Below are 16,984 nucleotides of genomic sequence, written 5' to 3' on the forward strand. Positions count from 1 at the left end.
CGTTTGATCTAGGTCCTTCAATTCTGTTATTTTAATGGTCTTAAAGACACAGCAAGTCAGGCTCTAGATGGGAAAACTGAGTTACATCACCTTGAAGCTTACAAAGGCCAATATGGAAGGGCAAAAAACGGGAGAAACAAGTCTCTGCCTAAGCTCTGTCACTGGCTTCCCAGCACAAATAGGCACAGAAGCATGAAAACATTGTGCCTCCTGAATTTCTGCTTCCCTCCTGATTAGCCAACACTCAGAGGCACTACACCGAGTGCTTTCTGCTTATCTCAATCTTTTAACTCCAATGAGAGTACTAGATACTAATTTTATAAAAGGTGAAACGAATGCTCAGCTAATTAAGGGGTAGAGCTGCAATTTGAACCAGGCATACTGATCTCTGAACCCAAGTTTCTAAACTTTATTGCTACACTGCTTTCCCAGTCACACTGCTGGGTCTAGAAAGTGGGGTTCTCAGGGGTGGAGGGAGGGGATGCTGTTTCAGTTCTCATGAAATTTTATCTATCTTATGCTATTTTATCTATAAAGAATGAGACATTCACCAGATTAGATAATGGCTTCTTTATTGCCTATTGCAGCTATAAATCCTTTTAGACACAACTGAAATTACATGCATTGGTTCTCTTATTCCTTAGGTCCTAGGGTTCATTTCTAGAATATGGTCAAGTGCTTGTGAAGAGATACTAAACTCATCCAGAAGAGCTTACCTTTAATTTCCTGAAAGCTGGAGTAAAAATAATCAGAAAGTTACTATGGTTTGGTTGCCTATTAAGTACTAGGTCCTTTATATATATTGCTCCTAAATTGAAATGGTACTGTTACTGCCTTTTTTATAAATGAGAAAAAAATTAAAATTTTGTCTTTTTTTTAAAAAAGATTTTATTTGGGCGCCTGGGTGGCTGAGATGGTTAAGCGTCTGCCTTCAGCTCAAGTCATGATCCCAGGGTCCTGGGATCGAGTCCTGCATCGGGCTCCCTGCTCCTTGGGAGCCTGCTTCTCCCTCTACCTCGCTCTCTCTCTGTCTCTCATGAATAAATAAAATCTTTAAAAAAAATTAAAAAGATTTTATTTATTTATTTTGACACAGAGAGAGAGAGACAGCGAGAGAGGGAACACAAGCAGGGGGAGTGGGAGAGGGAGAAGCAGGCTTCCCACCGAGCAGGGAGCCCAGTGCAGGACTCGATCCCAGGACCCTGGGACCATGACCTGAGCTGAAGGCAGACGCTTAACCACTAAGCCACCCAGGCACCCCCTATAATATATATATATATATATTTATGTATGTGCAAAAAGGTGGTTTTATTGAAGCACAGGGACAGAACCTGTGGGCAGAAAGCTGCTGCTTGTCATTTTTATTTTCAAATATTTATTTGACAGAGAGAGACACAGCAAGTGAGGGAACACAAGCAGGGTGAGTGGGAGAGGGAGAAGCAGGCTTCCCACCGAGTTGGGAGCCCAATGCAGGGCTCGATCCCAGGATCCTGGGATCATGACCAGAGCCGAAGGCAGACGCTTAACGACTGAGCCACGCAGGTGCCCCATTTTTATTTTTATATTTTTTAAAGATTTATTTGAAAGAGAAAGAAGGTGAGCAGGGGGAGGGGCAGAGGGAGAGGGAGAGAGAATCTTCAAGCAGATTTTCCGCTGAGCATGGAGCCCCACACCAGGCTTGACCCCTGAGATCATGACCTGAGCCGAAACCAAAAGTCGGACGCTCAACCGACTGAGCCACCCAGGTGTCCCAAACTTGTCATTTTAAGTGGACAGGAGAGTGAGATGAAAACGATAAAGGGATCTTGCCACTTAAAAGACTGACATCTTAAAAACTTGTGGTAATGGCCAATGGAGAGACCACTTATCCTGATGATCACTCTGGGTAGAAAGACATGCAATAGAATCACAAAATCAAAATATTTATTTTGTTCTTTTACATATGACACTGTTAACACATTCCTACTACAGCAATACTGCTCTCCAGGAGCTTACAATCTAAAACGGTCAACATTAATTGTAGACTCAGTGATTAAGGCATTATATCAAATGCAGACTTTGTATCTTTAGATGTATCTTCTGAAAGAAACATATGGAGAGAGCAGGATCAAAATGAAATGACATGAACGTGTAACCCCTGCCCCCTCCCCTTCCAGCTCCTTATAAGAAACCCCTTGTGGCTAGATTCCAAGCCCAGAGCCTCACAGTCTGAAATAGAATTCCAGACAGCCCTACCATAGAAGTAGTGAACAAACCTTAATTTCTAATTCCCTGGTGGACACAGAGCATTCCCCGTTTGTAGGCAATGAGGGGCTAAGTGTTCCTCCAAGTTCCTCCTTAGACAGCACCTAAGATTCTGTAACTGCTGATGTACCAGTAGGTAGGTACCCCTTCTAGCAATTCCAATAGGGCAATTTCTCCTCAAAATGTGCGTCAGGTCTCTACTAAGCTTTACAACTTCTGGTTGGTATCTCCACTGCCTCGGGAGGGCTAGGGAGATTTCATCAACTGGATACATGGGATTAAAGACTGAAAGAAAGGGAAAGGAAAGCAGAATAAGGGGCCAAAGAAATGGGGATACAGGCTTCTCAGAGATGTGAACAGGGAAGGAGGAAAAGAGAAATTTGGATCCAAAAGAACAAAAGTCAGGCACTAAATTCCAAATCAACAGGGATACAGAAATGAAAGTCAATGAGATCATTATCACAATCTAAGAGCTCAAAGAAAGATGGAATTTAAGCTTTAAATTTTTTCTCCTTCACTAGCTTCCTCCTTTGGCAACCTAATCTAAGAATTGCTGGAATTCAGGTTTTTCAGGACACTCTACCTTGAATACCTGAAGACCTATCCCAGACTGATGTTTCTCCATTGAGTTTCAAATTCACAGCACTTTATCTTAACTGGCCTTGATTTTTGTTACCTTACTGATATGGTCCCGTTTCTGAAAGGGTATTTTATAGCAGCTCAGGCCAAGATTTCTAGAGAGCACCAGGGTCACTTTTACATGGAGTCTTATTTTATTTCTCACAGTTTTATTATTCCTTGGCTACTGAGACAATAATTGGCTATTACACCTTCATTTTGGACTCTCTCACTACCTGTCATTCACTCCGCTCATGCAAAATATCAGTACCGCAAGGGGTTGGAATGAGAGAAAAGCACAAAACTCTAAATGTTGGTTCTCAGATTTTACCCTCGATCCAGTAAGCTCGTAACCTTCTCTTGGTTTAAAGCCATGAAAGTACACATTCCTTGCTCTCCAATATTTAACTGGCACCCATAGAGAAAGTACAAACTTCAAAACCACAACAGAAGCCAACAGAATAGTTGCGTGTTGTCTCATGTGCCCTGAGGCACGACTGGAGTCTAGCACCATGGTGGGCAGGATTTAACAGACCAGCACGGGAAGAGTCACTTCACATAGGGAGTCTGGACTGAGGACCAGACTGTAGTGTAAACTAACTGAACAGAATAAAAATACAATATGATTCTTCACTGAGAAAAAGAGGTTTTGGCCACATGTGATCTATCGAAACCCCTAAGAGTAACAAAGAAGTCACATAGAGAACGAGGATCTGCTTGGTGTGGACATGGATACTGGGGGCTGAGGAAAATCTGGTCATCAGCAGACCATACACTAAACCTCTCCGAAGCGAGGGTTGGGCTTTTGCCCTCCTGACCCATGACTGGCTGGTTTTACACTGCAGATCAAAGGTCTTCCTTAATCTTGGAGCTACTTCCAAGAAACCACAGACCTTTAAAAATAAAGACTGGTGATTTCATACATACTGATGAAAGTTACTTTGGCTACAGCCCTTGGGCACACGTACACACAGCTGGAGCTGAATACATGTTTGTGGAACGATTAAGTATTGACCAGCAACATTTAGTACACGAATTAAGCTTAGACATACCACCTACCAATTGCCAATTCAAATTCCTGTGCCCAGTACCAGGTAGCTCACCCCACCAGGTGACACTTCCTTAGTTTAAAGCAGAGATTCTCAAAGCATGGTCCCCTGACCATCAGCAGGGACATCACCTGGGAACTTGTTAGAAATGCCAATTTTGGGGCTCCGGGTTGAGGCCCAGAAACTAGTGTTTTACCACTAGTTTTAACCAGCCCTCCAGGTGATTCTGATGCAGGCTAAAGTTTGAAAACGGGTTTAGAGGCCAACACCTGAAAACAATAACGAAAGAAAACAATTCACACTCTTGCTTCATTCAGCTGTGACAATCCAAGGTACCGAAAGTAAAGTATCAATGGTTTTATTTTAAAATATCTATTTCTATTTTTCTCAAATTGATTGTCATCTTTTCTTTTTTTGATTGACAAGTTCATTCTGATCAAAATGTTAAGTAGGAACACAAGTTGATGAGTCAGCCACCCAAGAATGCACACACACTTCTGCAAGCTCCAGGCTCATATTTAGTCTCAAACCACCTTTCTGCAAACTACCGCGGTTTCGGTACCACACATCACACTGAAAGGCACCATGTACCTCATACTCCTCGCATCCAAAGACTGCAGCTCACTTTTCAATGTTAGGTTTGGGTTCTGGGTTTAGTTGGGCAAGAATTTCCCTCAGCTGCCATCAATCCTAGCTGAAGTGACTCACTCTCCATCACCGGCCCAAGAAAAAACCCCACCAAAGTCACATAGTGTCTGTTAACCAAATAAAAACAGAAGACTACAAAAGGAAGCAGTGATCAAGTCATTGAACAGAAAGCGACCTGACTTGGACAAGAACATATAATTTGGATCTAGGATGATGGGGGAGGAGAGGACATCCCCTTAGGGAATCTCAGCTCATTAGAAACAAACAGGGAGGTTCTCACTTAGCTCAGAGACTGTAGGCTAAACCTGTGTTGGGGGGGGAGGAGAGAGAGAGAGAGAGAGAGAGAGAGAGAGTGTGTAAGGACATAAGGAGCTAAACCTCTGTTGAGCAGGGGTGTGTGTGTAAGGAGATAAGGAGCAAGAAGGGAAGATTGGAGTAGGAATCACATCTTTCAGTCTTGAACTGCTTCCCACTGCAATAGATAAGGCCGCACCAGGGAGTTTAACGTTAATGGCAATGCTCTGTGATGTCCACGACCACTGCCTTCTTCCAGCTGAAGAGGAAATATCCAGTGCCGGCCCCAGCGGCTACTGCAATGCAGAGGTAGCCGTTGTAGGTCATGAAGATGAGCATGAGGAAGTAGCTGATGACCACTTGGATGATATGCAGCACTGTCTGCAGGAGGTGAGGAAAGCTCAGCATCTGTTGCCTGGAGAGTAAACAGGGACACAACCATCAGGGACCCTTAGGAGTGTTCAGGCAGCTCTGCAGATCAGGATAAAGGGGGAGCAGTTGTGCTTGGGAGCTCAGCTTGAACTGGACTCCTTCACAGCCATCCTGGCAACTCATGGCTACTTGTGTGTATGTATGTTGTTTACGGTCCCTGGAAATTCAACTTGATAGGGCTGCCTGGATAATCGGCATTGGCCAGATACAGTTCTATGTCAGCAGGAGGAACCCTCTTTGAGAGGAGAGGAGAGGAGAGGAGGAAGGACTAATCCCCTAACTTACCTCTACCTTGGCTCCTATAAAAGGGAAGCCCTAAACCCTCCCCTACTTTATTTAAACATGTTCAGGCCTTCCACCTTGGCAACGTTCACATTCTAAAGAATGGAAATAGAATTGACGGTTGGGTGGTATAGTACAAAGTACTTAACCAGGGGTCAGGAGCCTTGGCTAGCCCCTCTGTCGCTCACTAGTTCTGTCACCTTAGGTTAAGTCAAACATGTTTGGGCTTTAATAAGCTCATCAGTTACAATGGGAATAAATAACATTGTGGTTACTTGAAAGTAGCATATTGATCTATAGGATTCCTTGAACTCTAATTTAGTTTAAGACCTACATTTCTATTAAAACTCAAAAATCTCAAAAAGTATTTGCCCATCTGTGGGAAAGCCAGTAGTCATCCAAATACTTGCATTGACAGAATACAGACATCCGTACATCTTATATTGTAAAACAAAATTAAAATAGAGCTGGGAGCATACAATTTGTTATAGGAAAGAATCAATTGGATTCTGTCATTCTTTTATACCTGACCTGAATTTCTTTTAATCTGCATATTATTATTTTGGCAAACATATTTTTTTTCCTTTTTCAATTTGGGCAAATATTTTTAAAATATAGATTCCTTACCTTCTTACAGTGACCAAGGCTTACAATTTAGAACAAATGTTCATGCTCAGAAGCGTTCCTATCATTCCTTCTTTGGCCTGCTCATGATTCACAACCTTAGCCTCCAGAGACAGTTTTCATCAAGGTCATATAGAATCACTACGAACTCAAGAAGAGGACTGTTGCTAATAAAACAGCTGCTTTGCAGCTTAACTCATCCAGCTCTCCAGAACTTCTGTCTAGATCTGTTCAGTCTTCTTACCCAACGGTTTTGTGTGTCTCCATGAGGATGGTTCCATTTGGTCCTGGGACGGGCATGGAATTGTAGCGGATGCTGACTTGTGACTTGCGCAGCAGGCTTTCTCGGGCTATCTTGAGTCCTTCATAGAACATTGCTAGTAAAAACACTGCCACAAAAGCTCCAGCCATTTCTAAGTAGGGAAGGAAAAGATGGTGGTACAGTCACACATGCAAAATCACTAGCTGGTGTGCTGTCCAAGCGAGAGAGACAACATAGAAGAGAGCTACTCTCAATTTCCAAATACATTATATTGCTACCTCTCTACTTGCACAGGCAGACAGACAGACAGAGAGGGAAAAGAGTGAAGATGGTTTTCAATTAGTGAAAACCATTGTCTCCACTGGAGAACATACTAATTTTCTGATTATGACACAAAAAATCATCTGAACAACAATCACCTGGCTACCTGGTATCATAAATCAGCTTGTTATGACACAATGTAGAATATGCAAAAGGGGAATAAAACAACATTTTTGTTTGTTTTTATTTTTTTGTGACTGTGGTGATAGATAGATAGATATATATGTTAAAGATTTTATTTATTTGACAGAGAGCACAGCAGGGGGAGTGGCAGGCAGAGGGAGAGGGAGAAGCAGGCTCCTCGCTGAGCAGGGAGTCCTACGTGGGGCTCGATCCCAGGACCCTGGGATCATACCCTGGGCCGAAGGCAGACGCTTAATGACTGAGCCACCCAGGTGCCCATAAAACAACATTTTAAAGTGTTGACTACTTCCTTGAGCAAAGGGGAAAAAACTAGAGAGATAAATCAAGAAACACTCTTACAGAGAACACACTGATGGTTACCAGAGGGGAGGGGAGTGGGGGGGGGATGAGTGAAATAGGTGATGGGGATTAAGGAGGGCACTTGTGATAAGCAAAGGGTAATGTATGGAATTGTTAAATCACTGTATGTTAAATCACTAAATACACCTGAAACTAACACAACACTATGTTAACTAACTAGAATTAAAATAAAAACTTAAAAAAAAATAAAGTGCTATTTCTTGAAAAGACATTTCAGGTTTTTTTTTAAGATTTATGTATTTTTAGGACGCCTGGGTGGCTCAGTCGGTTAAGCGGCTGCCTTCGGCCCAGGTCATGATCCCAGGGTCCTGGGATCGAGTCCCACATCAGGCTCCTTGCTCAGCAGGGAACCTGCTTCTCCCTCTCTCTCCCTCTGCTTGTGCTCTCCCTGTCAAATAAATAAAATCTTAAAAAAAAAAAGATTTATGTATTTTTATTTGAGAGAGAGAAAGAGCGAGCCAGGGGGTAGGAGAGAATCCTTAAGCCGACTCCAATGCAGCGCTCAGTCCTAGGACCCTGAGATCATGACCTGAGCCAAAATCAAGAGTTGGACGCTTAACCGACTGCACCACCCAGACAGACGTAGTCTTTCACACTGTGAAGTGTTGGTAATGATATGAATATACTCAAACTGCTGATTTAACACACTACCTGAACTAAATGCTACCTCTTTCCCCAAATTGATTTGTGTGGCTCCAAAGATATACCTGATACTTAAAGCAGTCCAACTGACCACTGAGCTTGTGCAATTTGAATTTAAGGCATGCCCCCTCAACATTACAGACATACAAAAATGGGTATTAGTTACCCCAAAAGTAGGATTGACACTAAGATGAGCCATGTGAAGAATCAGGAATGATGTAGACCAGTTTGATATGCTAGACAGATCACTGGAGTAGGCAGGTCTAGAAAGTCTGGGTCCCTGTCCAATCTCTGACACACTCACACTGTGTGATTTAGGGCTAATCATTTCCGTATTTGAGACTTAATTTATCTGTAAAATGGAAGGATTGTACTGGATGATTAGCTCTCCACCTAGGGTTATTTTGTGGTCTGTTTACAAAATGCTTCTTATATCATTTTAACCTGACTATAGCCTTATGTCCAGGATCAATAACTTATCAAATAAGGAAGCACTCTGGAAAAGGATGAAAGGAAATGGATTTGCGAAAGACTCCTATCTGGTTTCTAAATTATTTTTCAGAAACTCTGAAACACACGCAAGTTATTATTATTTTTTAAGTAGGCTCCACACCCAGCATGGAGCACAATGCAGGGCTTGAACTCATGATCCTGAGATCAAGACCTGAGCTGAGATCAAGGGTCAGATGCTTAACCAACTGAGCCACCCAGGCACCCCATAACATACACATATTATTCAAGGGAGGTTTACTGTAGGACCAAAGTAAGCATTGTGTATCCTTACCTTCTAGGTAGTTAAGAGGAAGATGATTATGTATCACAACCATAAGCATTCAGTACTTATGGCAGGAAGAGGTGCTGGGTTTCCAGATTCTTTGTCACTGTCTCTCATGTGAGTGTCACCTCTGAATACCACCTGATGAGGGTGGCTTACTCACCTCCAGCTGTATTGATGACCAAACCAGAAAACAATAGCTCCACATTCTTGAAGCCGAAGTAGAAGGTCATATGCTGCCGGTAAACCAAAAACAAGTCAATTAGAGAGGATTGAAGATTCTAAATAAGAGACATTCACTGAAGTGGGAGACTTTCTCCTTCATTACTACCATACACACTCTCCACAAGTGTCTCCCTTGCTTTCCCTCCAACCTTTTCTCTCTCTCTTTTTAATTTTAATTCCAGTATAGTCAACATACAGTGTTATGTACATTTCAGGTGCACAATGTAGTGATTCAACAATTCTATACATTCCTCAGGGCTTATCATGGTAAGTGTACTGTCTTTTTCTCTTTTCTATACAAAGCATGAATACCAGAACTTAATTCAGAAAAGGGTCAATCCTGAAAGGAAAGAATACAGAAGAGTTCTAGAAATCATGATTCTGGTGGGACTCTGAAATTAACCTGCCACATGATCTTGGGCAAATCACTTGTCTTGTCTTTGTCTGCGCTTTTCCTCCTGGGTAAACTGACCTTTAAAGATAATAACCTGCCAGACCTAAAACTTGATTATTTCTATTACTCAAGTGGGTGTAAAAGGGTAGCCTCTCCTGTAGCACTCACCATCATCATGTTGCCCATTCCCCCGCCATGGGAGTGGGAGGCCGAAGTGGTTGGATGATGGTGATGAGGTATTGTTGTACTGTTGTAAGCCATGTGGCTTGTCTCTTTATGGTGGGAATGGTCCAGGTTTCCAGGAAAAGTTGAGTCAGCAGGAGATTCTTTTAAGAAAAAGAATTATACATAATAACTTCATGATATAAAACCTTGATTTTTTTTTAAGATTTTTTATTTATTTGTTAGAGCATGGGTGAGAGAGTGAGCAAGGGTACAAGCAGGAGGGGCTGCAGGCAGAGGGAGAAGCAGGATCCCTGCTGAGCAAGGAACCTGATGCGGGACTCGATTCCAGGGCACTGGGATCATGACCTGAGCCAAAGGCAGATGCTTAACCGACTGAGCCACCCAGGCGTCCCTGCCTTGATTCTTTTTGAAAAACATTTTTTAAGTAAGCTCTACGCCCAACATGGGGCTTGAACTCATGACCCCGAGATCAAGAGTCACATGTTCTACCAACTGAGCCAGCCAGGTGCCCCTAAAATCTTGATTCTTTTTTTTTTAAGGTTTTATTTATTTGAGAGAGAGAATGGGGGGAGGGTCAGAGGGAGAAGCACACTCCCTGCTGAGCAGGGAGCCCGATGCGGGACTTGATCCCAGGACTCCAGAATCATGACCCGAGCCGAAGGCAGTCGCTTAACCAACTGAGCCACCCAGGCGCCCTAAAATCTTGATTCTTGGTAACTATTTATGTGGGATTTCATCCAATACGGATTACCTTTGGAGATTGTGGCACAAGGGATTTGCATCTAGGGTTTCAGAGACCTAAGCCTTGTTCTGCAAAGTAGTTCCTTTAATAGATATGTTCAATGTATGTTCAAATTTAAATCTAAGATAAGGAGAAGAAAAGTAGTTTCTTTGGGTTGCAGGAAACAATTTGTAATAGTGGACAAATTGATGCCATTAATGAAATTTAACTGCTCTAAGGCTTTCTAATCGTAAATGTCAGTAGATAAAATGCAAGTGCTTCAAATAATTCACCTAATTGGATGGTCTGTGTTCAATCAAGATATTAAGAATACATTTTCACATACAGGACAACCAGCCTACGGCTAATCTAAACTTGAATTGAAGGTCTATTACTGCCCTGGGCAAGCAGTGTGCTGAGAGGATACAATTTCAGTCCTAGCTCAGCATTAGCGCTAAGAACACTGAAAACAAGGTATAAATTGAATATTCTATATTAAATTAAGTCCAGACAACTGTATATATTCAGCCTTGTGTCTTTACTACCACATCACTGCTTTATTGCAAAAGTCCATCTGGGACATAAACCAAGGAGCAAAAACTCCTGTAGCTGGGGTGGGGGTGGGGAGTGGGAAGCCGAAAAGAGAGGTGTTGGTGGATTCTCTTTATGTGTCTTTTGACTCCAGTTTGTGGGGGAAAGAGTGCTTTAGAAATTCCCAGTAGGGGAGGGTGCCTGGGTGGCTAGTTGGTTAAGCTTCTGACTCTTGATCTCAGCTCAGGTCTTGATCTCAGGGTCATGAGTTCAAGCCCTGAGTTGGACTCCATGCTAGGTGTACAGTTTACTTAAAAAAGAAAAAAAAAATTCCAAGTAGGTATTCATGTTCATGAGCCTGAGTGTGCCTCTCACTCAATCAATAAATATTTATCAAGCTCCTACTATGTGCCAAACTCTGAGCTAAGTGCTAGTAATTCAGTGAGGAAGACAAACAAGGTACCTCATGGAAAGAGAAACAAGGAAGTAAAGTAAACAGAACGATTTCATGGTCCATGAGTAGTGAGATGAAGGAAACAAACAGGGTGAAATGGCAACATTACTAAGAGGTGGAGAAGAGGCATACCTTAGTTAGGAAATCTATATAGATCCAAGGAGTCATGTATAACTTAAAAGCACAATTATTCAGCCATCTATTTTTCCCTTCTCAAACTCCCATCTCATGATTCTATGAGAGCAAGCTCAAGAAATAGGCTTGAATTTCCAGCAAAGGACAAGGCAAAGCATCAGTTAGGGATAATCAAAGTTCAACTGTGAATGTAAATAACTTTCATGCCAGACACTATATTACTTCGTAATTATAGAGCTTGACAATCTGGCATTATTAATACCATGGACATAAAGGACATATATAATAGGGTCCTTGTCCATAAAGTTTTTATAGCAAAGAATAAAAAACAACACACAAAAATAATCAACACGACAGCACCCATAAAATTTTAATGATGGGAAAAATGGTAAGTGGGCAGCAGTTTTCAGTTAAAGAATCATGGTAGAATGGAGAGATCCCCAGGATCTGAGTGATGATAGATTATGGTTTTTAAGCTAAGCAAATACAGCGAAATAAGTTAGCCAGGCGCCCCCATGAGCTCTGCTCTTTTGTCTTTTGTCTTTGCAAGCCTCTCTAGACTTCACAGCCAACTTTGACCACTTGCCGCTGTCCAAGAGTTTTCTCTAACGTAGCTCCAGGTCACTGTCTCTAAGAACTGGGGTCAAGGTCTACAAAGTAGCTGTACTATACTTCTTATGGAATCAAGTTTCTTGATTTTTAAAGCAACTGCAATTAATGGAAACTGTGAGTTAGTAATGATGAGTGAAAGGTGGAACCTCGGCAAAATTTTTATATTTACTGATTCACTGGATTTCTGGTTTTAGGACAAACTATGTGCACATGTTAATCCCAGGCTAATCTTCCTGTTCTTGTTTAAAACCTCCACTGTTCACTTCTCTTCTTATCCTTAGCCTTCTACTTCATCAAATTTACAAATTATTTATAAAGAAGAATACAAACCAAAAAAAATCTGAATATATCACTCAGGGATAAAACTGGAAAACAACAACAAAAAAAATCTTAGGATTCCTGACTTTCAATCTACCAATAAAATCCACCCCCAATATTTAGTTACCAAGTTGAGTTTAGAGCTAGGTGGAAAAATTAGGAATATGGTATTTTCATTTACATTTTTGCCAGTTCAAAGGCAAACTCGTTCTCTCTAACAGAATTTAAGAGGGACCCATACTGGAGAAGCACCTTTATATTGGAGAATGGAGTGAGGAGCTCAACAACATAGCTGGAAAACATCTGTCGAGGACTTTTGAAGGTGCTCCAGTTGTACAACCCGGGAAAGTCCCTCACCCTCTCTGGAGCTAGTAGATCATGGAGGATGCTGGGAGCATGAAGGAGATAAAAGGCTTAAGAAGCATCCAGCCGAGTGCACAGCAAATGGTAGTGTTATCATTATGTGGAATATGAGGGGATAAAAGACCTTAGATAAGGAAATTCCAATGAATAAACCCTGTGGGAGAAGACATAATCAAAATATTAGCTGTTTGCTTCTCTCCCACAAAGTCTTCAAGCCAAGACCATTTTCAGGGCCCTTTCCACTTATCCTGTCTCCTGAGACCACAAGGTGGCTATCCACACTCACATGGATAGTTCAGGACAGCTCTAGATCATAATGGCTCCTTCTTCTAGCATAGGAAACTCCCTGGAAATACAAGAGAAATAATCTAGGAATTGACTACAGAAAAAAAAAAAATCAAGCATGAGTGTCTTTTTTTTTTTAAAGATTTTATTTTATTTATTTGACAGAGAGAACGCAAGAGAGGGAGCACAAGCAGGGGGAGTGGGAGAGGGAGCAGCAGGCTTCCTGTGGAGCAGGGAGCCCAAGACGGGGGTCGATCCCAGGACCCTGGGATGAATGACCTGAGCCGAAGGCAGACGCTTAATGACTGAGCCACCCAGGCACCCCTCAAGCTTGAGTTTCTATGGAATTTAGTTCACATAGAATAGCCAAGAAGTTGATTTCTCAGGAAGGCTTTACACTCTTCGGTTCCTAGGGAATAATTTATCTCATCTTCAGTTGGGTACTTACGTCGGCTACATGTCAAGTTGTTTCTCTTGCCTTGAACACTATTAGATCTGGAAAACGGATGGCACATTCTTCAGTGCATGCCATGTAGCTTTGCATTTCATTCTCTCTCCTCCTTCCCCTCACTTAGTAAGAATTGTGCAGCATTTATACAAATAGGTCCCCAAACTTCCCTGTATTAACGGGTCTAATTCCTTCTCCACTTACTTCTGAGGCTCATCAAAAAAGAAGTTTCCTCTATTCCTGTCCACCTCCCACCTCCCAACACAGGCACACTATAAAGCTTAACTAGAGGACCGGATTGTTTGTAGTCTAGCATCTTTACCAAAATAAACATGAGTTTATGAACAGAAGTTAGGAAATTGGCAAGAAGGCTGAATGCTGATGCCCATCCTGAGTCTTAACACTGACCTTACTTTTAATAGTTTATTCGAAACATCCAATTCTTTTTTATTTTCCTGGTGTTGCACAATGATGGATAAGAAACAGTAATCCATGGGGACTATGGAGATTAGACCCCCACAAAAAGACTACACAGAAGTGGTCAGACATCTGCCACGTGGTCCCTCTTCTCCAGCACAGACAGATAAAATCTAGAGCTTTACACAATTCTTTTGGAGACTACCTACAGTGTTTCCTGATAAAGAAGATTAGGAAGAAAGTTTTTCTTCTTACAATGATTAAGGTCAGGTTCCTTTTTAGATTTGTAAAACCATTAAACAAAGGCAAATCTGGGGGTTCCTGGGTGGCTCAGTCCTTGAGCGTTTGCCTTCGGCTCAGGTCATGATCCCAGGATCCTGGGATCGAGCCCCGCGTCAGGCTCCCTGCCCAGCGGGGAGTCTGCTTCTCCCTCTCTCACTCCCCCTGCTTGTGTGTTCCCTCTCTCGCTGTGTTTCTCTCTGTCGGATAAATAAAATCTTTAAAAAACAAAAACCAAAAAACAAAAACAAAGGCAAATCTATCTGGTTGCTCTTCTGCTCTCTGCAGTCATTACTTTTATTGGTGACATAAGCTTTAGGCAGGCACAGATAGGGAAAATTCAAGGCCACAGACAGTATACTACCATAAACACGGATTCATGCTTATGGACTATGTTCTCATGATCAAGCAACCAGTTCAACTGGACTAATCCTGCCTTTTGATGACCTGCGCAGGGTCAGCAGATATTCTGAGAAATAGCTCTGGCCTTGTTTCAAGTGTCCCTGTAGGTGAACTTTAAAATTCTCTTGATGGCTTTATGAATTCCACACTTATATTGTCCTTTGGGGAGGGAGGCAGTAAAGGAGATGAAGAAGTAAAGAGATATAATGCATTAATAAAATAGGGCTTAGGTGTCCCTCCGTCACTTGGCATTCCAACCCAATATACTTGAGTTGTTTAGAAAAAAAATAAAAAATAGAAAGTAGTAGCTCCCGGTAAATGGGAGGGGGAATATAATATGATGAACAGATAGGGGGAAGACCCTTCCCCTTGAAGGCTATGATGTTGTTCCACTCAACCCCTCTGCCCTGGCCTCACTCTGGTACTCCAAATTGACTGGCAGAAATTTGATAATAATTGTATGAATGTAACCACACAACTCTGGATATTGTAGCTGCCTTTCTTTGGCCTGTGTCTTTCTTGAGGTACAGTGATCATAAAGATACGTAATGTTACCAATTGTATTTACAAAAGGTAGTAGGTTTAGGCTTACATCGGTTCTCAGCCAGAATTGTCAAAGACTTAGGAAGTTCTGCCCCATTGATGTAAAGTCAGTAAAATGATGCAGTAGAGGTAGAGGGAAAATAGGTCAAGTCAATAAGAAAAAGAAGTGTAAAAGACCCTAAAATCACATACACACACACACACACACACACACACACACACACACACACACACACACACTTCCCCCCAGATTAACTTTGGCAGGTGATGGGAGATGACAGGGCACTTGCTATGACTGCAGGTTTATAAAGACAGTCAGAACTTTAATGGCCAGAACCCCACCACCATCACTACTACCACTACCATGACAAAAACAAAAACACTTAGATTTTTATCCTTTTCAAAATTCTTCGGAATGCCTGGGTGGCTCAGTCAGTTAAGCATCTGCCTTCAGCTCAGGTCATGATCCCGGGGTTCTGGGATCGAACCCCACGTCTGGCTCCCTGCTCATTGGGGAGCCTGCCTCTCCCTCTTCCTTCTGCCCCTCTCCCAGCACGTTCTCTCTCTCTCTCACAAATAAATAAAAATCTTTAAAAAAAAAAATTCTTCAGTAAAACAAAGGCCACTGTTTTCCTTCTAACTTTTTGCCTTTGTTGATAATAAAAATAACTCCCACAATGAATTCTCACTTGTTTTTCTTCACGGCCATGGCGGGGCTGATACGAGAAAATGTTGATAGAACTGGTGAAGAATTAATGTTGTGATTATTTGCTGGTTTCAGTATTATTTTCTTTTTCTTCACCATCTACCAAAGTGAGCTCCACTGCTTTGGACAGTCTGAGCACGATTCCCTGAAAGCACTTTTCATGGAAAGAAACCAAACTAGGCACGGTCTACACCCTCAAACAATAGCAGAGTCTATGTGACTGACTTACTCATATTATCAGACTGATGGGCTCCACCACAAGTAGCCAACAGTCATAAAGGAGAAAACTACTTCAAACAATTACATTTAAAACTTAAAGAGCCTTCATTTATGAGTGGCCAGTGATCTAGGCAAACAAGAAATGTGGCATGGACTGACAAGTTTTTAGAAAAATAAAAGAGCAGCTATGATTTAGTGAGAGTAGCTCTTTCACTGAGAAGTTCCTGACTAAGAATATCTATGTTAGTAAGAAAGGAGGGTAACTCAGGAGCTGCCCTGAGTTCATTCTAACTATCCACAGAAAAGACAGCAAACTTGTAATTTGATTCTAATCAGATTAAGACAAGCAGTTTGTTTCCAGATGCGGGTTCAAGGTCACCCCTATCATAAATTTCATCTTTCCACGTGTCCAGTCCACCTCATTAAGCTGCTCAGACTGAGCAAGGTAGATAAGAAGCCTGATGGGGCAAGACAGGTCCTGGAGAAACCCATTACATGGAGAATTATCCAGGCAGGGAGGCCTATCATTTTCAAGAGAGAGCACACTAAAGACAAACTTAACTTTAATTTTTTAAAAAGATTATTTATTTATTTGACAGAGAGAGAGAGAGAGAGAGCACAAGCAGGGGGAGCTGCCAGCAGAGGGAGAGGGAGAAGCAGACTCCCCTGCTGAGAGCAGAGAGCCCGATGCGGGGCTCAATCCCAGGACCCTGGGATCATGACCTGAGCCGAAGGCAGATGCTTCACCAACTGAGCCACCCAGGTGCCCCAACAAACTTAATTTTTAAAATGCCATTGTCCAATCTGTAGATCACTTATGCCTGTGGGCAAACATGAATGGACAATGCTATTACCATGTAAGCAACAAAATATAAAGGAAAGAGAACAAGTTTAAACATGAAAGGGATACAGGTGATAAATGCTATATTGGGCATTTATATTTTATAGCTTCATTTTCCTTAACTGTATAAACACTGAATTATATGATTAGTCAAGTTTCACCTAGAGCTAAAACTTAATTCTACATTTTTTCAGGTCAGGTTCCCTGAGA

General features: G+C 41.9%; 1 protein-coding gene across 3 annotated transcripts in view; it reads right to left on the reverse strand.

The window, feature by feature from the left end:
* Nucleotides 1-1,901: 1,901 nt before the first annotated feature.
* SLC31A1 (solute carrier family 31 member 1) overlaps nucleotides 1,902-16,984 on the reverse strand; it is a 35,420-nt gene continuing 20,337 nt past the window's right edge. For 2 of the 3 annotated variants that reach the window (XM_027615190.1, XM_027615191.1), the window contains exons 3-6: nucleotides 9,483-9,640; nucleotides 8,859-8,931; nucleotides 6,436-6,604; nucleotides 4,954-5,268 (exon numbers count right to left, since the gene is read on the reverse strand). In XM_027615190.1, the coding sequence (XP_027470991.1) occupies nucleotides 5,067-5,268; nucleotides 6,436-6,604; nucleotides 8,859-8,931; nucleotides 9,483-9,575 (537 nt within the window). In that variant the 5' untranslated portion in view covers nucleotides 9,576-9,640 and the 3' untranslated portion in view covers nucleotides 4,954-5,066. Of the gene's footprint in view, nucleotides 5,269-6,435; nucleotides 6,605-8,858; nucleotides 8,932-9,482; nucleotides 9,641-16,984 lie in introns of all 3 variants that reach the window. The other variant, XM_027615189.2, reaches the window with a different exon arrangement.

The sequence above is a fragment of the Zalophus californianus genome, chromosome 13 (assembly GCF_009762305.2).
Source record: "Zalophus californianus isolate mZalCal1 chromosome 13, mZalCal1.pri.v2, whole genome shotgun sequence".
In the NCBI taxonomy this organism is placed as follows: Eukaryota; Metazoa; Chordata; class Mammalia; order Carnivora; family Otariidae; genus Zalophus; species Zalophus californianus.